At 35.1% G+C, this 19,886-nt stretch overlaps 2 protein-coding genes, 1 non-coding gene and 1 pseudogene across 4 annotated transcripts; 3 read left to right on the top strand and 1 right to left on the bottom strand.

Moving 5' to 3' along the window:
* Positions 1 to 4,177: 4,177 nt before the first annotated feature.
* Positions 4,178 to 6,094, top strand: LOC145569943 (beta-1,6-galactosyltransferase GALT29A pseudogene; annotated as a pseudogene).
* Positions 6,095 to 7,565: 1,471 nt separating this feature from the next.
* On the bottom strand, positions 7,566 to 14,378 carry LOC145572736 (protein ADP-ribosyltransferase PARP3-like). The gene is made up of 17 exons (XM_081631707.1): positions 14,289 to 14,378; positions 11,679 to 11,956; positions 10,896 to 11,091; positions 10,627 to 10,743; positions 10,476 to 10,533; positions 10,334 to 10,403; positions 10,074 to 10,248; positions 9,838 to 9,971; positions 9,511 to 9,748; positions 9,299 to 9,426; positions 9,130 to 9,206; positions 8,879 to 9,039; positions 8,585 to 8,794; positions 8,398 to 8,500; positions 8,233 to 8,315; positions 7,805 to 8,137; positions 7,566 to 7,691 (listed from the first exon to the last, which is right to left on the bottom strand). Exons 1-17 carry the CDS (start codon positions 14,376 to 14,378, stop codon positions 7,641 to 7,643), a joined length of 2,502 nt encoding a protein of 833 aa, XP_081487833.1. The 3' UTR covers positions 7,566 to 7,640.
* TRNAW-CCA (transfer RNA tryptophan (anticodon CCA)) lies at positions 13,156 to 13,227 on the top strand. The gene has a single exon. It is a non-coding gene; the product is annotated as a tRNA-Trp (tRNA).
* On the top strand, positions 14,226 to 18,576 carry LOC145571472 (protein FAR1-RELATED SEQUENCE 4-like). 2 transcript variants are annotated; one of them, XM_081630508.1, is made up of 4 exons: positions 14,226 to 14,345; positions 15,573 to 17,746; positions 17,855 to 17,932; positions 18,094 to 18,576. In XM_081630508.1, the coding sequence occupies exons 2-4, from the start codon at positions 15,704 to 15,706 to the stop codon at positions 18,226 to 18,228; spliced, it is 2,256 nt and encodes a 751-aa protein (XP_081486634.1). In that variant the 5' UTR covers positions 14,226 to 14,345; positions 15,573 to 15,703; the 3' UTR covers positions 18,229 to 18,576. The 2 variants fall into 2 exon arrangements, with proteins under 2 accessions (XP_081486634.1, XP_081486635.1); XM_081630509.1 differs by having other exon boundaries at positions 17,876 to 17,932.
* Positions 18,577 to 19,886: the final 1,310 nt, after the last annotated feature.

Here is a 19,886-nt window from a genome sequence, read left to right on the forward strand (position 1 = left end):
TTGCTAATTTGCTAAACATTACAGTTTCAAGGTAACTAATCAATGCTTTTATACTGAGTGTAAACTTATTACTCCATTTAGCGATTATTGCCCAAGGCGCAAGCCAATTTAGTTAGTAGAGCTGCAGAGGTAATGCTCCTTCAACCACACTTGGAATTTAGACAGCAGGGGAGTGCTGTGAGTCCATGGCCATTTTAAGTAGATTGTTATTCTTAGTTCTTCCAAATAAGTTCAGTACTAGTTACTCAGAATTTTTATCTTATCCCAAGTGTCTGTGCCAGGGGCCAGGGCCAGTGCCAGATCCTTGATGCTTAGCTGCTTAGGTATGGGTATTGGCCTATCGGGTAGGACACTTCAACCTTTCATTTTGGGCCGAAATCATGGATAGATTTCACAAAATAGCCTTGGACATGTACCCGTATTGAACAAGAGTACCCAAGTTTTAGCAACATAGGCTGCTGCCTTTGCCACAATGCTACCTCCATTCTCCTTGCTATTGCCACAAGACGTAGACTGTTCAAAAGATGGATAATTATTTTATTTTATTTTTTCTAGAAGCATAAATATTGAGTAGTAGAAATTGAAAAGTAAGTTGAAAGAGAGAAAAGTAGAAAAAGGCAGCAAAATTCAAATTTAACAAGCAAGTTGAGGGAGGTTAGTATTGTGATGATCACCTTTTAATCAGTCAATTACATTCCATGCAAGTTTCACCATGTGTTGATTGTGCTCCCCTTCCCCACATGACCACATGTCCACATGCCTATATTTCCTTTACTCTTGGGACACACAATTATGCTCTAAACCTTTATCCTTTATAAGCCGCCTCCCTGTTTTGGGAAACTTTTCCACAAATTTTGGACCTTTTTCAGTCAAGCAAGCTACTAAGTGCTCATGTATACTTCTCCTCTATGCGCAATTTCAAAATAGTAGTCGTATTGTCCTAACTTTTCATAATTGATGTAAATGATCTATTTCAAATCTCTTCATAATTCCAATTAAGCTAATTTTTTCTATCCGTTGTTGATAAGTTATCAAATTTCATATAGGAGATAATACCCATTACTTTTAGTATAGTGTTAGTAAACCAACTCAACCACATATTAGTTTCTTTTTTATTTCCATATTATCCATGATCAGATGATCCTGGTCATCTTCCCACCTATAACAGGTGAGAATATAAATGAAATGAGGGACCCTTAAAAAGAATGATAATGGGCTGAAAGTAATCCAAAATACCAAATTTGAAGGCCGGCTTCGAGAAAGCAAGGGCCCCTCATTATTTGCAAGCAATGTCCGTTATAATAGAGTGAAAGCAAGCATGTTCCACGCTTAGCTGATTTTGCCCTGAAAAATTGACTGGGAATATTAATTAATAATTACGCCACTTAACTAAATCTTCATTAATGATGCTCATCTTTCTCAACTTGATCATTTATTTATTGATTTAGGTCATGTCAATAATCAGTGGGACGTTGGAGGAGCACGTATTTTATGTTTCACCTTCCTCACATATAAAGATATTTAATTATAAACTATTAGGGCCTGTTTTGTTCGGCTTAATTTTTGTTCAGTTTAGTTCAGCTCTAATCAGTTTAGTTGTTCAGTTTCTAATTTCCTTCTCTCATAAACAATTCATTTCAGCTCTATTCAGTTCAATTCAGTTGTTTTCAGTAAATCGGAACAGACCCTTAGTCTTTTACTCCGTATAATTAGAAATTAAAGAGTTATTATGGGTACTAGCAAAGTAGCAAATATGCCAAAAAAAATGTTTGTCTATTTCTGACTCTCTTTCTTTGTTATGTCATGTTAAGTATAATTGTATAATTTGGCCTCTTTTTATTAATCTTAAAAGAAGAACAAGTGGTCACTCTTTTAAATAAATGAAATTGTATTATTAAGTATGATCCATGCCATATATTTTTTTTCTCGATATTTTTTCTCATTGGGACGGTTTGGCTCTCCAATTCACTATTAGGTTTATGGAAATCATGTATAATGAGAAGATGAAATTAGAGTAGTCACATTTTCCTTTAAAAGTAGATAAAACCAATGTATTCTTTGCTTCTCAACTTTGTTGATGTTGCACCATTTGAATCCTTAACCTATCTAGTTAGAGTTCAACTAAATATTGTAGACAATCTTTCATCTTCCAATATTTGTTTTATAATTTTTATTCCACATTTTTTCAGGGACCACTAAATTAATTCAGAAGTAATGAATGATGTTGATGTTTTGTAAAAAAAAATAAAATAAAAAAGAAAGACATAGTGAATGTTCACCATTTTCTTTTTCCTAAACAACAATAATTGTTGATATATGGTTAGTTGGTCATGGACAACGACTAGATCACAAATTTGTTGAAACTTACTAATCTTGGATCCTTTAGAAAATTAAGTTTGCTCTTGCAGACTGCTATTGGCTGCACTTTAAATCTGTTTAACCAAATGAAGCAAAGAGGAATTGCTATTTATGGGCTAACTTATTTCCTTCATTATCCTAAAAAATCACTAAACCTAATTTATTCACCCATATATAGAATGAAACTATACTTTTGATATGAGCATTCTTTTCCTCTTTCACCTTATTTGTGCCATGTTTAATGGGAATGAAAAACTTTTACTAAGTCATCAATTCTACGTGACATAAATTTTGGTAAAACTCTTAGTAAAGCTAAAACTTTGTTAGAATTACAAAAACACATTAAATGAATGCGTCATAAGGACTATGGTTTCATAAATTATACGAGTAAGTGAATTTCTAAGCAATTGTGAGTATATCAATTATTAAGATATGTACTTTGTAGACTTTTATAGGATGACTTTTCAAAAATCTAAATGTAAGTCTTCTCAAGAATCCATTCTCAAGGAGTGAAATAAATGTTCTTATATGTGAAAGTACAAGTAATATTCCTTGACATAAATTTAGCTAATTAAATCAAGCAAATTGTCAAAGACTCAAATATTTATGGAGAAATCATGGAGTTATGATTTTATTTTTAAATTGAACACTTCTTAGATGCCTATTATAAACCTATAATTCTTCATTTTATCAAATAAAAAAATTACAAAAAATGTCAACTCGTAATTTTTCTAAGTTTATTTTTCAGCAAAAGGTTCCTGTACCTTATCAAGCAAGGATGCTTAGGTTCATGCTTCTTTAGTTATCTTGACTAATTATTTTTCTTTATCTTGTCATTATGTCCAAAAAAAAAAAAAAATTCCTTATTAATCTAGGTGATTTTTTCTTTGCTCTCTTTTACTTATCCTCTTTCTCTTAAGTCTTAGAGCAAGTTTAGCCCCAAGTCTTAAAACTTGGATGTGACATCATTTTTGGTGGTCCCCATTGAAAATTATGTCATCAAACTCTTATTAAGATTCAGTAAAGACTTACACAAATTTATCACTTTAGTCCTAAGACTCAAATATATGACATATTATATGTAGAAAAGTGTAAAAAAAAAAAAAAAAGAAAAAAAGAAAAAAAAAAGAGGATAATAAAAATAGGTGGGTGAAGTGGGTCCCAATCTCAAGTCTTAAGTTGACTCTTGCAATTTCAAGATTCAGCTTGAAACTTGCTTGAGATTTAAGAAGAAAAATGGGAAAAGTCTTAAATATAAGTCTTAAGACTTAAGATGATGATGTCACCCCAAGGGCTAAACTTGCTCTTAAGAGCAAATCTAGCCTCAAGTCTTAAGACTTGAATGTGACATTATTTTTGGTGATCTCCATTGAAAATGATGTCATCAAATTTTTGTTAAGATTCACTAAAACTTGTTCAAATTTATCATTTTAGCCCTAAAACTTATATATATATATAAAATCTCTTTATATGTAGAAAAGTGTAAAAAAAAAAAAAAACATAATACAAATAAAATTGAGGTGAATCCCAATCTTAAGTTTTAAGTTGAGTCTTGAAATTCCAACACTCAACTTGAGATTTGCTTGAGATTTAAGAAGAAAAATGGAAGAACTTTTAAATATAAAACATAAGACTCAAAATGATAATATCACCCTCCCAAGACTTGATGGGGCTAAACTTGCTCTAAGCCAGTCTTCTCTTTTATCCTTTTACTCGTAGAATCTTCCGTTCTAATGCATTTATACTACCCCATATGAACTACCGTGTAATTAGGATTTAGGACTATATTATATAAATAAATTCCCTCAAAATCATATTCCTGCTTTCAAAATACAAACCCACCCATTATCTCCTCTCAAAATCCCATCTCCCACACTTTCTCTCTCCTCTCAGCAGCCTCCAAAATCCATTCTTGCTCAACACCATTGCTGTAAATCTGTATGTAGCAACCCCTTTTTTCCTGCAAGTTTCAATCTTTATTTCTATAATTTCTTAATTTTTTGCTACATTTTTTTAGTTTTAGCAGTACGAAATTCCTGCTTTAATATTAGTGAATATAAAGTTTGAATCTTGCTGCTTGATTTCAATTTATCTATAATTTATAGTATAGAATAAGTTAATTATTTTGAGGATTAGCTGAATGTTAGAAAGTGTAGAAGATGAAGAGTATATTTCAAAGCCAAAATCCAAAATTTGGGAGATCTATTCTAATGATTCACCAAAAACTCTAGCACATAATCTTATTAGGTCCACCGCCTTTTCATCACAACCCATGAAAAGGTCGGTTAGACCCGTTTTTAGTTTGTTGTTGTTCATTGTTGTTGCTGCAACTTTTGGTTGCAGGATTGCAATTAGAAATGGGTTTGGATCCATTTATGGTGAAGGGGATTATTCAGTTGGTAATGGTAGTGTAGATTCACCATTGGATTTGCATGTTTTTAACTCTACATTGCTTAGATTGGCTCAAGTTGAGGTTGGTGAGGTTAAATTGAGGAAGGAGGTTGATGAGTTGATGGATGGTAATTTTGGGAATGTTGCTCGGCTTCGGACTTTCGCCTCGTGGCGGAGGTTCTTTAGGAGTGGGGATATTCGTGCTAGGACGTCGAGGGGGGTACCGGTTAATATCCGGTCACCGGAGTTTTCTAAGGTTTGGACAACATTTAGGAGGTCTTTGGGTGATTGGTTTAGGAAGAAGAGGTTTAGTCCTGATATTCTGGAGGAATTGATTGAGCTTGTGAAAGTTCCTATTGATAAGCATAATGGAGTGTTTGAGGGTGTAAAGAAGAAGTATTCATCTTGTGCTGTTGTGGGAAATAGTGGGATTTTGTTGAGTAAAGAGTATGGGAAGTTGATTGATAGTCATGAAGCCGTGATTCGGTTGAATAATGCTAGGATTGAAGCATATCGAAAGAATGTGGGTTCTAAGACGAGTTTATCATTCGTAAATAGTAACATTTTGCATCTTTGTGCGAGGAGGGATGATTGTTTTTGCCATCCATATGGGGTTAATACCCCCATTGTTATGTATATGTGCCAACCTGCCCAATTTCTAGACTATGTAGTGTGCAACTCGTCTCATAAATCGCCCTTGATTGTCACCGATCCTAGGTTTGATATGTTGTGTGCTCGGATTGTGAAGTATTACTCACTAAAACGGTTTGCAGATCATCCGAACAAGACTCTAGAGCAATGGAACTCCGCCCATGATGGGTCTATGTTCCATTACTCTTCAGGTATGCAGGCTGTGATGCTGTCATTGGGAGTTTGTGATAGAGTTAGTCTTTTTGGATTTGGGAAATCGACTGCTGCAAAGCATCATTACCATACTAATCAAAAGGCGGAGCTCACCTTACACGATTACTTGGCCGAGTATGATTTTTACAACGATTTAGTGGAGAAGTCTCGTGCTGTACCATTCATCTCCAACAAGTTCAAGTTCCCTCATGTGGAAATTCATCGTTAAGTCTTTTGAAAGCTTCCGTCTTTTTTGTGGATTTTATTAATTGTAGTTTTAGTTTTTTCTTCATATACCCAAATCAATTAGGAACAGAAACAAATTCAGAACCCCAAGAGAAGTTTCTTGTGGTGATACTTTGTGTAATTTTGATCTAGTTTTGAGTCCACACTTCCATGAGAGTGTCCAAGTGTATTTAGCTCATGATTTAAACAGTTGAAAAAAAAAAATAACCGAGTCTTTAAATCTCGAATATGTGCCATTGTGTTGTTTTTTGATTCATTCACTACTATGTGTTTACCCAACTCTAGCAATTTGTTGCACATAATGTGAAATGGAGGTAGTTTATATATTCGACCCTTAATCAAGTATTTTATATGACATCTTTACACAACTCATGAGCTTATTTAAAGGTGTCCCGTTATGCAAGATCAATTGCATAACGAGGGGTAAGAGTGTAATTACACGTAATTTAGTATTTGATTTTAGAGTAATACCATTGAATGATCAATAGTATCATTGGATGATCAAATTGTAGCATTGAATATTTCAGTGGTACTATGTCATTCAGTGGTACTGTATATGCATTCAGTGGTACTAACTACGTGCATATATAGTATCACTAAATAACTAATGGTATTATATAAACTTTTAATGGTATAATTAGAAGTGGTTCCACACAGTTCCACACATCTTTCTCTTTCTTCCTTTCTCTCTTTTCCATGTAACTTTTATTATTTTACGTTTGCAAATGCATAACAACACTACATTAGTACTTCTTTCACAACTCATATTGAGATGAAGAGAATATAATACGTTCAATTTATTGCCAAGTTGAACAAATGACATGTGATCCTCACAGCAGAGGAAAAACAAAGTAGATTGAAAAAAAAAAAAGTTTTAAGAATTGGATTCCAGGTAGATACACTCAGCAGCACGCCGTTGCGGACCCTTGGCAATGACCAATAAACCCTTAGTCGTCAATTTTCCAACTTTCCTTTATACGAGTAATGAAGGTCCCAGCTTAGATTTACACCCACAAATTTCATATTTTACCATCTATATCTGTAATTTACAGGTATTGATTGTTTTAAACATCATTTCAGTTGTGTAAGCAAAGGTACTTGCTTTTGAGTTTTGACTTGATAATATATTTCCTTCTTTATTCAAAAATTACTATGTACCAGTATATGTTTTGTAATAGTGTAATTCTTGGCAAAAAATTTGTCCATACAAGCACAGCATGTTCCTTCTAGCATACCGTCTTTTATCAAGAAATAGAACTGACTAATCATAAGGGTTGATACTGGCTCGCGAAATGGCTATTTTATCATGAAAACTGACCAAATGTAAGGGTCGATAACTGAAAATTCTATACTACTTTTGTAACATCTCAGAACATATCAGGCAAAAATTTAATAAAACTTCAAGCAAGTTAATTAGTGGATGAAAAAAACCGAGCTGAATTTCCAGCAAAAGATCAGCAAAATGGGTCTGTTTCCATTATATACCAGAACTACAAAAGAAACATTCATACAGTTCCATACTACTGATTCTGTTACAACAAAAGATAAAGACTACTTTACTAGTGTAGTGTCTTTTGAACCCTTAGGAGAATTAAACATAGCATATAACTAGTTAACTATCTACAAAATACCAAAATATTATCCATCCATATAAACCATCCTCGGTAGTGGAACAACCGGAGGGAACTGCAAAAAGGGGGGATGCAGCATGGGCGTGCCCTTATATTGTTGGCTCGTTGCTTCTGCACCCACTTGTTTTCCCTCCAAAAAACTGGTTTTGAATTCAAGCCATTATTCCCTTCTCACTCTGCCTTCTCTATGTACTTCACAGCCACCAAAAAGCTTATCTTAACCTGTAACAACATATTCTCATTAGACGCCGAATACTTCACTTGTCACAAAACACTTGCACATATTACAGCCGAAAAATCAAAATTTAGGTTGATTTAAGGCACTATCTTGTTACCTGGTTAGGATCATAAACAGCATACTCATTGAAATCCAAAATACTTTCTTTTGGTTCAGGTGATGCTGTGACTAATTTCCCACAGGGTACCTTGATATCATCCTTCCAAACAAAATGCTCCGACTCATCGGTTTTCTTCCTCCCTAACCCTTTCACTCCTACCTTCCTCTCCTCCAAGGACTTTGTATCCTCTGGAGGGCTCTTAACTTCAATTACTTTGTCCCCTAGAGATGCTACTGCTAGTACTAGGAATCCTTCTGGCCTGTCGATTGCTGTGAATCCATACCTTGCAGCTTCAGCAGCGGCATCTGAACATACAATAGCCCTCCCGAACTGTTACAAGTAGACAGAAAGAGACAGAAATAAGATTACTGCAAATGATAGAAAGATGCAAATATATATTCTGTTCGTTCATAATGTTTTTATACCATGTAGCCTGCAACAGGAAGAGAACAGATTGCAGGGAGAAACCCCTTCTGCAGATGTCTCAACAGATTCGAACTTCGAGTTCCTACACAAATTAATCGATTTTGAACCTTAAACAAAGGCATCAATGTAATTTCTGTGAATAAGAAGGTGCAAAACTTCCATACCACACCATAGCAGAACTTTGTTTGGTAACTTCTTTATATCATTATAAGATGGTCCAGCACTCAAGTCAACAGCAAGAATGTTCTCAACAGAAACGTCATAACTCTGAATAAATTGGATTACAATCAGCAATGAGGACTTATAATATCAATCTAACAGTGCTAAACTAAAGAGGGTTTGGCTACTTACAACTTCACCAACTTTGATTGGCTCATAGGTTTTCTCCAAGTAGTTAAGGATCATCTTATAATCATCAGATTCTTTGTCCAGAGCAGTTATCTTGCATCCGAGCTTCTTGTAACGTTCATACATTGGGTCATCCAATGTTGAGCCACTCATGTCGCCAATTAGTCGTGAAGCTGCGTTTATGTCCCTTACAGTCTCAAGAGGAGATGCAGCCTGCACAGCTTTGCCCCAACATATTTACCAAAGAAATCTTGGGAGTATTTGTAATGTAATTCATATAAGCATTAAGTTAATTACATGATCCGCGAGTTCCTCAAAATCCTTGAAGATGAAAGGCCTAGTAGAATGCATCAGCGTAAACCATTTAGAACTAAATTCAGACCAGAGTGCTTCAGCTTTTGGTCCTCCTTGCTCCTGTGACTTTACATTCTCTATAAATTGCAGGAGAGCATCCTCGCCTGAGGAAATATAAGCTTGATGTAAATCTATAACAAGACTGCATATAAGTTAAATAAATCTATTAATTAAGACTAGAAGATTCTAATTACATCTTTTCAAGTGCAAATCAGTGACCATTCCTACTGGCATGTCAGGCGAATCCAAACCCAACTCCATCAAAGCATATCTGTTTAAAAATATATATAGGCTCAGAATATGGACATGAAAATGTTAATCTTCAAAAGTTTAGTAGAAACTAGAAAATGGAAATAGAAGTACCTATAGATCTCTTGACTGCATAAAACCTTCATGAAATTTGCAGCCACAGGATCAAGTTTACAATGTGCAGCTGCTGTTCCTAGTTGCCGAAGAGCCAACCCACCATATCTCACCTCAACTCCATCGTCCTGCAGGAGTACAGTTGTAAAGATGTCAAAAAAAACCTGAAATCCTCTATATATATCCATAAAGAAATGTAATATAACTTGTACCATATCTATCACATGGAACTTTTGTGGTTTCTTTTGAAACTTCTTTTCAGTTTCCCATGGAAAAAACTCATTTCCTGTCAATTCCTCGAAAAGCCGTGCAAATTCCTTTATTGCATCATCCACACTATCCCATTCTTCCATCCTCTCCTCTGCCTTGGGATCATCCCCTACCTTACCCTTCTTGTAATAGAGGTGTAGCTTTTTCTCAGGTACGGTGACCAGTTGGGTTATAGCGATCCTAACAGAACAGAAAAGATTTACAATCAAGGGAATATTGATAAATCGAGTCTAACATAATCAATGTACTTAGTTTGGAAGGCCTATTACTCATTTATGTTGCGGCCTTGGTCACAAAGAGAGAAACCACAATTGTAAAGTAAACCATCTTTCTCCAAGATCTTCCCTCCTTGTTGCTGCAGCATGGTGTCCTTGTAGACACCTCTTTTTCCATACATTTTAAGCTGGAAATGCAAAATCAAAAGCAAATTATAAAAACTGACCTCAAAATTTCGACAACAGATTTACAGTTGTGAATCAGAAGACTGCAAACAGGAGGAAATTACCTCAGCAACAAGGGACTCAATGGCTTCCTCACTTGAATCCTGTTTGTCCCATGCAATACCCTTGCCATAAGCAGATCGATCAGAAACACATTCATAAGCTTCTAAAGGCAGCAGCTCTTCTTTCTCGATGCAGTCTGTTAACCATGCTTCTCGTACCACCGGTATTCCCCTCTCTCTGCCCAAAGAAGATAAGTATATCAATTACATAAATTTCAATTTCTAATAATTGCATCATAAAGGGTGTTATAGCTAATACTTACACTGCTTCAGATACTTTCGATGAGCCACCGCGTTCCCTTTCCATGGGAGGAACAACTAGACAAGTCACACCTGCAATACAATAATGTATACATCAGTACAATGTACAAAACAACATGATGAAGTATTGCTGTGAAAATTTACCAATAGCTGTGTTGGCTACTTTGCCTCCATGTTTTTCAATTACTTGCTTCCAGTATTGCTGCAACATCACCACCAACCAGCAAAATTTTATCAATTTATTCACTAAGTTCCATCTATGAACCCACCTTATGAAAAGAAATTATGTACATACATGAGTTCGAGAAAGCCGGCCAGACAAACATATGACCATGCCTGTGAAAGGCTTATCAGCATGATGAGGTATTTCCTTCTGATGACGCTGACTCGGGTCTTGATATTTCTTCAACAACTATAATCCGCCCAAAAACCCAAATATAAGAGATCATTGAAAAAGAATACTTTCAAGGGTTGCTTAATCCCTCCATTTCAAAAACTTATTTTATGTCCCACTAATAAGTACAGTATAAATTGTAAAAGAAGATTATGGAGTATATTTCTTACATCAGAAACCGGGGATTCAAGGACCGAATCCGGCAGCTTGATAGGATCCTGTTTCCTAGGAGGATTTTTGGTCTTGTAGGTACAAGTGGCCCATTCACTTAATTCCCCAGTGCAAGAGTAACTATTTCCAATGAACTCCAAATTGCCTCCACATACTTTACATTCCAACAATGCTCCATAATATAACAGGTCTTGGCTGAATTAAATTTAGCAACATTTTCCATGTCAAATTTTCGAGTTCTGTGCAAAGCCTTATACCCAAACAACAAATGACAGATAAAAAGATGATTAAGTTACTTCTAGATGAAATGGTGCAAAAAAACACACTAGCTTATGACTTCCCACTAATATATGAGCGCTATAGAACTACCTAGTTATAGTAAAACACAGGTCTAGCCGTATAGTACAATTTGTGGGAGGTTAATAGCCACGTACTACCTATATAGTATGTTTGTGTTACATTAAAAAGTTCGAATTTTGTGACTAAACCATTGTCGGTACAAAGTTCATCCCAATTAGATTGTCACATTGCTACTTAAAATCACACTAAGGATCTGTTGTTCTCTTTCAGCTTAATTACAGTTGAGTTCAATTCAGTTTAGCTTTAATTAGTTTAGTTCCTAATTTCCTCCACTCATAAACAATTCATTTCAGCTCTATTCAGTTTAGTCTATCAAAACAGACCCTAAATACGCTTGAAAACGAAGAAAAGTACAACTAAATTAAAAGACAACACGATAAATAGAGCTCAAGTTAAAATAACATCAAGGTAACAAAACATACCATCTAGAAACGACGGAGTCATCGAAACCAGAAGGATCCTGGCCGTTCAACTGAAGAATGGCCTTCATATGATCAGGTGATAGATTCTCCCTTGTGGCGTTACAAAAGTCTTCATACTCCTTAGAACTCGCTGATGTTGCTGCTTTTCCATTTGTCTTTCCATTGGTTTCATTCTCATGCTCTTGCTTCGTCTTCTTCGCTGTCCGATGATCCGTATGCTCATGCGTCTTATGTTTCCTTGTCCCGTGATCGTGCGCTACGTGAGATCTCGTTTCAACCTATTCATATTCAATTTCATTTTCCACAGTATTAGAGCATTAAATTAATACTAATCCTAAATTTAGTATACGTCTTATATATCTGAACTAATATAAAATCTAAACAAATACTACTATGCATGCAACTCTTGTTATTCTTTGTTTCGTTATGCATTGTCAAATACGAAGAACAAACAGAGTCGGAAGGAGTATTTTTATGGCGTGTACCATATATGTACGTGTACGTAGTCCTCTTGCAGCCGTGCTAGTATTACTCCCTCCATTTTTAAACTAGTTCCACTTTTTATTTCCGGCTGTCTTTAAATACTGGCTTCATTTTCACACAGCTTATATATTTCTTCCAATCGATAATTATCATTTATAAGCAACACAAATTTTAATTTTTTTTATAAACCTTAACTAAACTTTGTACCCCAAAAAGCATTAAGCACATATGATGCATAAAATCCCCAACATATCCCAAAAAATGCAACTTTTATTTACAAAGAGATAGTAAGAAAGATTCCTCAAAAAAAAAAAAAAAAAAAAAAAAAAGAGAGATAGTAAGAAAGATGAGGAAAAGAAAAGACATTATGAAACCACATCGTCGATGTCCTCACAAGTCACAACTAGACCCTAATAAATATAAAAATGCGCTCAAACGAATAAACTTAAATCCAAAACGCCCTAATAATACTAACACCTTCACATAATCACATGCATAAAATTAAAGAGGTAAATTAAAATAAATAAAAACTCAGCTCCATACATACGCACATTATATTCATGCATGTATAACAAAATAAAATCAAGTTTGACAAAAACATTAAATTACCTTCATCTTTCTCCCAAATCTTGTAGAAAAAGTTAGAGAAATTAGCAAATTAAGATGTTTCTGGTTTTCTACAGCTAAATAGTTAGCACAATAAGAATGGTATGCTAAAGAGAAGCGGAAAAATGAAGGAGATAGTATTTGTAAACATGAAAAGGTACAAGAATAGAAGAGACACGTACGTAAGTACTTCCAATGTTGTTGCTCTTGTGTCTTATCAATTTGACAACATGTGTTTCGGAGTAGCTGTGACTTTGCCAAGTGTCATCCTCGCTGATATTTAGACCCTCCCTTTTTAGACATCTGGTTTTAATGTCTACGATAAGATTTTTACAATTAGTATATTAATAATGGTATTGTATAATTTTATTAGAGATTTTTACAACGAGGATCCGTGGCGCAATGGTAGCGCGTCTGACTCCAGATCAGAAGGTTGCGTGTTCGATTCACGTCGGGTTCAATATCCCGATCCTCACACGGACAAGGTTTTTTTTTTTTTTTTTTTTAACTCAAAGTTTCAAGTTTAAGGGTTTAGAATTAAAGTGGTCACACTCACCTTATTGATTTGATCAATTTTAATTTGTTCCATAATCTAATTATAGATATTTGATAGAAGATTTTAATTTACACTAGTATAAGCTTTATATTCACCCCGCATTACATACACCACCATGTAAGGTATGTCGTATTATCACATACTCGTTTTTTAAATTTGTTGAAGTTAGTTGTTACAAACTTATAGAGTATGAGTGCAATTTTGAGCTTACAGAGTACGAGTGCAATTTTTAGCTCTAGATAATGATCTTCAATTAGACATCCGGTAATCCACAACCAGTCTAAATAAACATTATTACAACGCTAATCATGTTTGCCAATGCAATGTATGAGTATAGATAACTTATATCTTTAATTACCAATATTGACAAAATTTCACGTTATTAATTATTTCATTTAGCTACAAATTAAGAAATCATCTTAAAATGAAGTACGTAAAAAGTGAAAAACTCAAATGTTGCTCATTAAAAAAAAGGAATCATATATTGATAATCAAACTATTTTAGGCTTGTTCATATTTACTAAACTGAGCTGAATTGAACTGATTGGAGCTGAACCGAAGTGAAGTGAAATAAATAGAGGTGAAATGAATATTTTATAAGAGAAGGAAATTGGGAGCTGAACTGAACTAAACTAAATTGAACTAATTGAAGCTAAACTAAACTGAACTGAACTTAAATGATTGAAGCTGAACTGAAATTAAGCTGAAGTGAACAGACCCTTATTGACAAAGAAATCAAGTTTAAACGTATCAATTATTTAAACGAAACAAGTACGGCGAGTTTTAAGAGAATGTAAGTGTGATACAGCAAAGCATGGGAGAGTGGGACGACTAAATTGGGATTTTGGGCGTATATGTGTATTATGTACCCAAAGGCCAAAACCCAATTGGACTAAAATAACCAAGCAAAAGCCCAACATTTCATCTCCTTTCCTAATTTGGAATTAACACAGATTTAATCTCACCTCCATCTCTCTCTCTTTCTTTGATTTCTCCGGCAATTCTTCCTCCCAGTGTCCCAGGTATACGTCTAATTCCCATTCCAAAGTTTTCATCTTTATGCTTAACATCATGATTTTAGATAAAAATGTAGTAATTTCTTCATTGCCAGATTTGAACTGTATTATCATGTTTTGGGATTGCTTTAATTAGTTTTTGCTTTTTGTATGATTGATCTTATTATAAGTCGAAGTGCTGTTTTCTGAAAATTTTAATACTGTATGCTCCTCTAAGTCTCTTGAATTTGATTTCTTCTATTTTCAATAAGGTGGTAGTTGACGAATTCCCAAATTTTTAATCCAGGAGGTTCTTCCCCCATTTTATGAACCCTAGATTTCAAAGCTGCAACATTAATTTTGTGGGTTTTTTTTTTTTTTTTTCCTCTTTTCAAAATTGTGCATTTAGAAGAAGTATTATCAGAATTTAGGAGACTTTGTTCTAATTGAATTTTCTTGTGTTAATGTATGAATATGTAATGTAAGCTGGTGAAAATTTATTTGGAACTGCCCGACGGTAGGTTCTAACAAGGAATTTTATATGTAGTATAGAATTCAGGTGAAAAGAACGGTGCCTAAATGTGCAAGCTAAACTTTGAACTTTCCCTATTACCATCCCATTAGAGCCTTTAACCTACTCAGTGGTAAATACTCCGTACTTAGAGGAACTTGACTGATGAATAACTATAGTAGTTCTACCGTGTTTCATTAAAGTGAGCCTTATGGTGTGTTTGGATAGAGAAAGGGGAAGGAAAGAAGGGGAGGGAGGAGAAGGGGAGGGGAGAGAAGAATGATGAATTTTTCTTCCAAATCTCTCCATTGTTGGAGAGATCAATTTCTTCAATTAAATCCCTCCAATTCTCTTCTTCCCTCATTTGTTATCCAAATAAAAGATAATTCATCCCTCCATTTCCCTTCCCTTCCTTTCCCTCCATTTCCTTCAATCCTAACAATAATTTAGAGGGAGTACAATTATTCTTTGTTGCAGATGGCCGGATTTATAAAAAGGGATGGTTTTCAGATAAATTAGCTATTTAGAGATTCTGTTTTGTTTGCTAGGTCTGTTAGAGTGCGGAAAATGTTAGTATTTAGCTAACATTTCACGTGTTAAACAGATTCTCAGAACTATATTTCTCCTGTTTTAAATTTCTGTGAAATTTGTCCCTGATATTGGTAGTTGTTTTGAAAGGTTTACACCCTTTTTTCTTTAGAACTCTTGATATGAAACATGTTCTTACTCTTTATCCATTGCAGGCTCGTCAGGGAATAATGTACTTTATGGAAACTCCATTTGGCAAGATAATGGCTGTAAATGGGTGACTGTTATCTGATTCTCATATTGAGCTCCATGGTAGATGTGGGAGTATTGGGAGTTTGATTGCTAAATGGAACCTAACGCTACCATGGCTACCTCAGATGTGGAGCCTCATGAGGACATGGAGTTTGAGTCGCATGAGGCAGCATATGAATTTTATAAAGAATATGCCAAGTCTTTGGGATTTGGAACTGCTAAGCTGAGCAGTCGCCGTTCAAGGGCTTCAAAGGAATTTATTGACGCGAAATTTTCATGCATAAGGTATGGGAACAAGCAGCAGTCTGATGATGCTATTAATCCTCGGCCTTCTCCCAAGATAGGTTGCAAGGCTAGCTTGCATGTGAAAAGAAAGCCGGATGGAAAGTGGTATGTGTATAATTTCATAAAGGAGCATAACCATGAACTTCTACCTGCACAAGCGCATTTCTTCCGAAGCCATAGGGATTTGGACCCGCTGAAGAATGATGTTCGATTGCGCAGACGCAAAATTTTAGCTTCTGTGTCCAAAAGATTCAGTGCGTATCAGAATGTTGGGTGTTTGGACAATCTTAAAAGAAGCCAACATGCCAAGGGGCGGAGTCTGTCTTTAGAAGCTGGAGATTCACAAATGCTGCTTGATCTATTCATGCAAATGCAAGAAGAGGATCCAAAATTCTTCTATGCTGTGGATTTGAATGAAGAGAATCGATTGAGAAATGTTTTTTGGGTTGATACAAAAGGCTTAACTGATTATAGTTACTTTAGTGATGTAGTATCTTTTGACACTACATATGTTAAAAACAACTACAAGATTCCATTGGTTTTGTTTGTTGGAGTCAATCATCATATCCAACCATTGTTACTGGGTTGTGCACTGATTGCTGATGAATCGGTGCATACTTTTCTTTGGTTGATACAGACATGGCTCATGGCAGTGGATGGACAACCTCCTCTAGTTGTACTTACTGGTGAGAATAATGATCTGCAAACAGCTATCGCAGAACTTCTCCCTGATACTCGCCATTATTTTTCCTTGTGGCATATATTTGAAAAAATCCCTAAGCAGTTAGAATATATCAATATTTGGCTCGATGATTTTGTCGAAAAGTTCAATCAATGCATCTATAGATCATGGACAGCAGAGCAGTTTGATAAGAGATGGTTGGAGTTGCTTGAAAAGTTTGAACTTCAAGATGACGAATGGTTAAGATCAATGTATGATAATCGTATCCGCTGGGTGCCACTATTTATGAGAGGTGTGTCGTTTGCTGGGTTGTCCACCAGATCACGATCTGAATGTTTGAACTCTTTCTTTGATAAGTATATTAATGCAGAATCTTCTTTCAGAGATTTTTTAGAACAATATAAACTTCTATTATGTGATAGGTTTGAAGAGGAGGCCAAGGCAGAGTTTGATGCATGGCATGAAGCTCCTGACTTGAAGTCTCCTTCTCCTTTTGAGAAGCAGATGTCCTGGGTTTATACGCATGAAATTTTTAAGAGGTTTCAGGTAGAGGTTCTGGGAGCTGCTGCATGCCATTTAAAGAAGGAAAAAGAAGATGAAACTGGCATAACATATACTGTTAAAGACTTTGAGAATAACCAGGACTTCATTGTAGAATGGAATGAATCAAGGTCTGAGATCTGTTGTTTGTGCCGTATGTTTGAGCATCATGGTTACCTTTGCCGACATGCTATCGTTGTTCTGCAGATGTCTGGTGTCTTTAGCATCCCTTCTAAATATGTATTGCAACGCTGGACAAGTGCTGCATTAAGTAGGCATTCCATCAGTGGAAAGCTGGATGAGGTGCAGGCTAAAGTTCGTAGGTACAATGATCTTTGTCGGAGAGCCTTAATCTTGGCTGAAGAAGGTTCTCTGTCTATTGAGAGCTATAATGTTGCAGTATCTTCTATAAGAGATGGATTTCAGCAGTGTGGCCATGTGAATGGATCTCTTGAAAAGGATTTGAGACCCAATTCTTGTTTAGATTATTCAACTAATTGCCATGAGGATGGTAATCAAGGTATCCATTCAAGATTATGTGACGCTGAGCCAGATATAAGATTGATTGAGACAATTGCAGTTCCTGAGATTGGAAGTGGCAACATCAATGTGAACAACACCAGAGGAAGGGTTAGTTTTATGGATACTACTTTTTAACACACACTGATACATGCCAACATTCTTAGTATCAATGTTTGATACAGTTTTTAATAGACAACTTATCTCGATTTCTGATAGGGTGATTCATGCATTTTCCAGGATCCACTGGACCAAAATATTGCAGCAGTTGGACCTGAACATGGCTTTACTCAAATGGTATGTCATATTTCTGCTCAAAATGTATCTTCTTAAAATTTCTCTCTTCAATCCTGATGCGTTGAAATAGGCATGCGTATCTAATTTTTTGAAGTCTTATTGCCAATGTGAATAGTTGTCGTTCTAAACCCTCATCACATCGGTATACTTGTGCGTGACAGGAAACTCCAAATACAAGGTCTGCACATTTACACAATATGTTTCCCGTACCCTTTACTAATGGAATGCCGAATATGTATCAAGGACCAGCACCAGGGCAGTTTCATCATGCACCATGGCAAGAAAAACACCTTTAACATTAGCTATTGAATGGAAAACAACACTGATTTCTGACATGAGCTGAAGGATGTAAAGCATCCTGATTTGGCTTCCATTTTCGTTTTGTAGTTCTGACCAATATTTAGCCTTCAGAAAAGTTCAGGTATTACTAACTTAAGTAGGATTTCTGTACAATGTAAATCACACTTTGTCCTCTCCGCAATTCATGTATAGTTACTTAACTGACTTCTTGTGCAACAGTGTTTTATGTAAGAGTAGGCAGGATGAGCTAGGTCAAATATCTACAGATTTATACGGATAAGTGTATAATAAATGATTATGCTGGCAATCAAAAGTTTCTTGCTAGTAATTCTGCCATTTTCGTTTTCCTTGGTTGATATTCATGATAGATGTTATATCAGCTTTATTCCTTTAAAAAAAATGCGAACTACTTTAAATTTTCTAAATAGTATATGTGAATATTGATTTAAGTCGGAGGTAGTATGTCGTGAGAACTGTAGTGTTGTTAATTAATACTTCGTTGTAAGTTGTCTTCGTTAACGTAATTAGACCCTAATAGTTTTCACTGGAACACTTGTTATTCCAGCCTGCATATTTGAACAATTCTAACTAAAACATTGGGTGTTCAAAAATCTTAATTAGTTGTCACTGAGAGACCTAATATTCCAACACTAACTACAAATTTGTACGACTTTTATGACGCATGATATTAGCAAGAATAACAAGTTTAAAAACTAGACTTATCTTGGACTTGGAGCAAGATTATTGTGTCATAAGAATATTAGATTTGCCGCATTAATTTCCTAAATTGTTGGTTAAGATTAGACCTTTTAGCCTGTAATCAAGGTAGTTGGCTAATTTCCAACAAAAGAATGAAAAAAGTATGTTATTGAAAAAACAAAAAAAAGGTTGCTATGTTTTACTTTTTTTTTTTTTTTTTTTTTTTTTTTTTCCTTTATATTAACTTAAACTAATGTCCAATACAGTAATAGTAGTATTTCTCACTCCAACGGTCCAACCTTTAATTTTAAGGTTTTTTTTTTCCTTTATCAATTCCGACAATATTTAGTGGCGGATCCCGCCTATTTGACTCTTTCTTTCAAATTCTCACTAGTTTTTTTTAACCTTACTTTCCTCTATTTTTCTCCCTTAGCTCGTTTGATGGTGAGCCCTAACTCATACACCAAATACACGTTAATTTGAACTTTGAAGTCTTGTTTTCATAATACATTTTCTGACCCTTTCCTTATTGCTTATAGAGTTATAGTAGCAAATAGCAATGACAATAGGCTGCAATGTAACGCTAGTAATCTCCAATTTGATATAATACAGAGTGTAATTTATTATCTATTCGGTTTGTAGGAAATTAATAAGTAGAGAAACTCGAGATAGATTGATGAATACACATCAATGTAAAAAAAAGGAGGAGATGGAGGGATGATTTCCCCAATTGATGAGCGTTCGATTCTTTATAGCCCCCATTCCTTTGATAGGGTGGGGCCCTCCCCGTAGTTTATTGAAAAAAAAAAACAATGCAAAAGTAACATGTGTATATATTGTAATTCAACTGGTCGATTTGCTAACCCTTGTAAAAATCTAGTTGAAGCTAGAACTTTAATAAATACTCTGTAATTGCGTGTTTTTGTGCAGCTAGGACTTTAAGGTATAGAAAATA

This window comes from Chenopodium album, chromosome 12 (genome assembly GCF_948465745.1).
Source record: "Chenopodium album chromosome 12, dcCheAlbu1.1, whole genome shotgun sequence".
NCBI classification, from domain to species: Eukaryota; Viridiplantae; Streptophyta; class Magnoliopsida; order Caryophyllales; family Amaranthaceae; genus Chenopodium; species Chenopodium album.

Coding starts and splice junctions, on each gene's coding strand:
- LOC145572736 (XM_081631707.1), bottom strand. CDS start 14,378: ATGAAAACTTTGGAATGGGAATTAGACGTATACCTGGGACACTGGGAG. Junction 10,249..10,333: donor TCGAAAGTATCTGAAGCAGT/GTAAGTATTAGC, acceptor TTCTTTGGGCAG/AGAGAGGGGAATACCGGTGG. Junction 8,501..8,584: donor CAATCAAAGTTGGTGAAGTT/GTAAGTAGCCAA, acceptor CAATTTATTCAG/AGTTATGACGTTTCTGTTGA.
- LOC145571472 (XM_081630508.1), top strand. CDS start 15,704: ATGGAACCTAACGCTACCATGGCTACCTCAGATGTGGAGCCTCATGAG. Junction 17,747..17,854: donor TGAACAACACCAGAGGAAGG/GTTAGTTTTATG, acceptor GATTTCTGATAG/GGTGATTCATGCATTTTCCA. Junction 17,933..18,093: donor AACATGGCTTTACTCAAATG/GTATGTCATATT, acceptor TGTGCGTGACAG/GAAACTCCAAATACAAGGTC.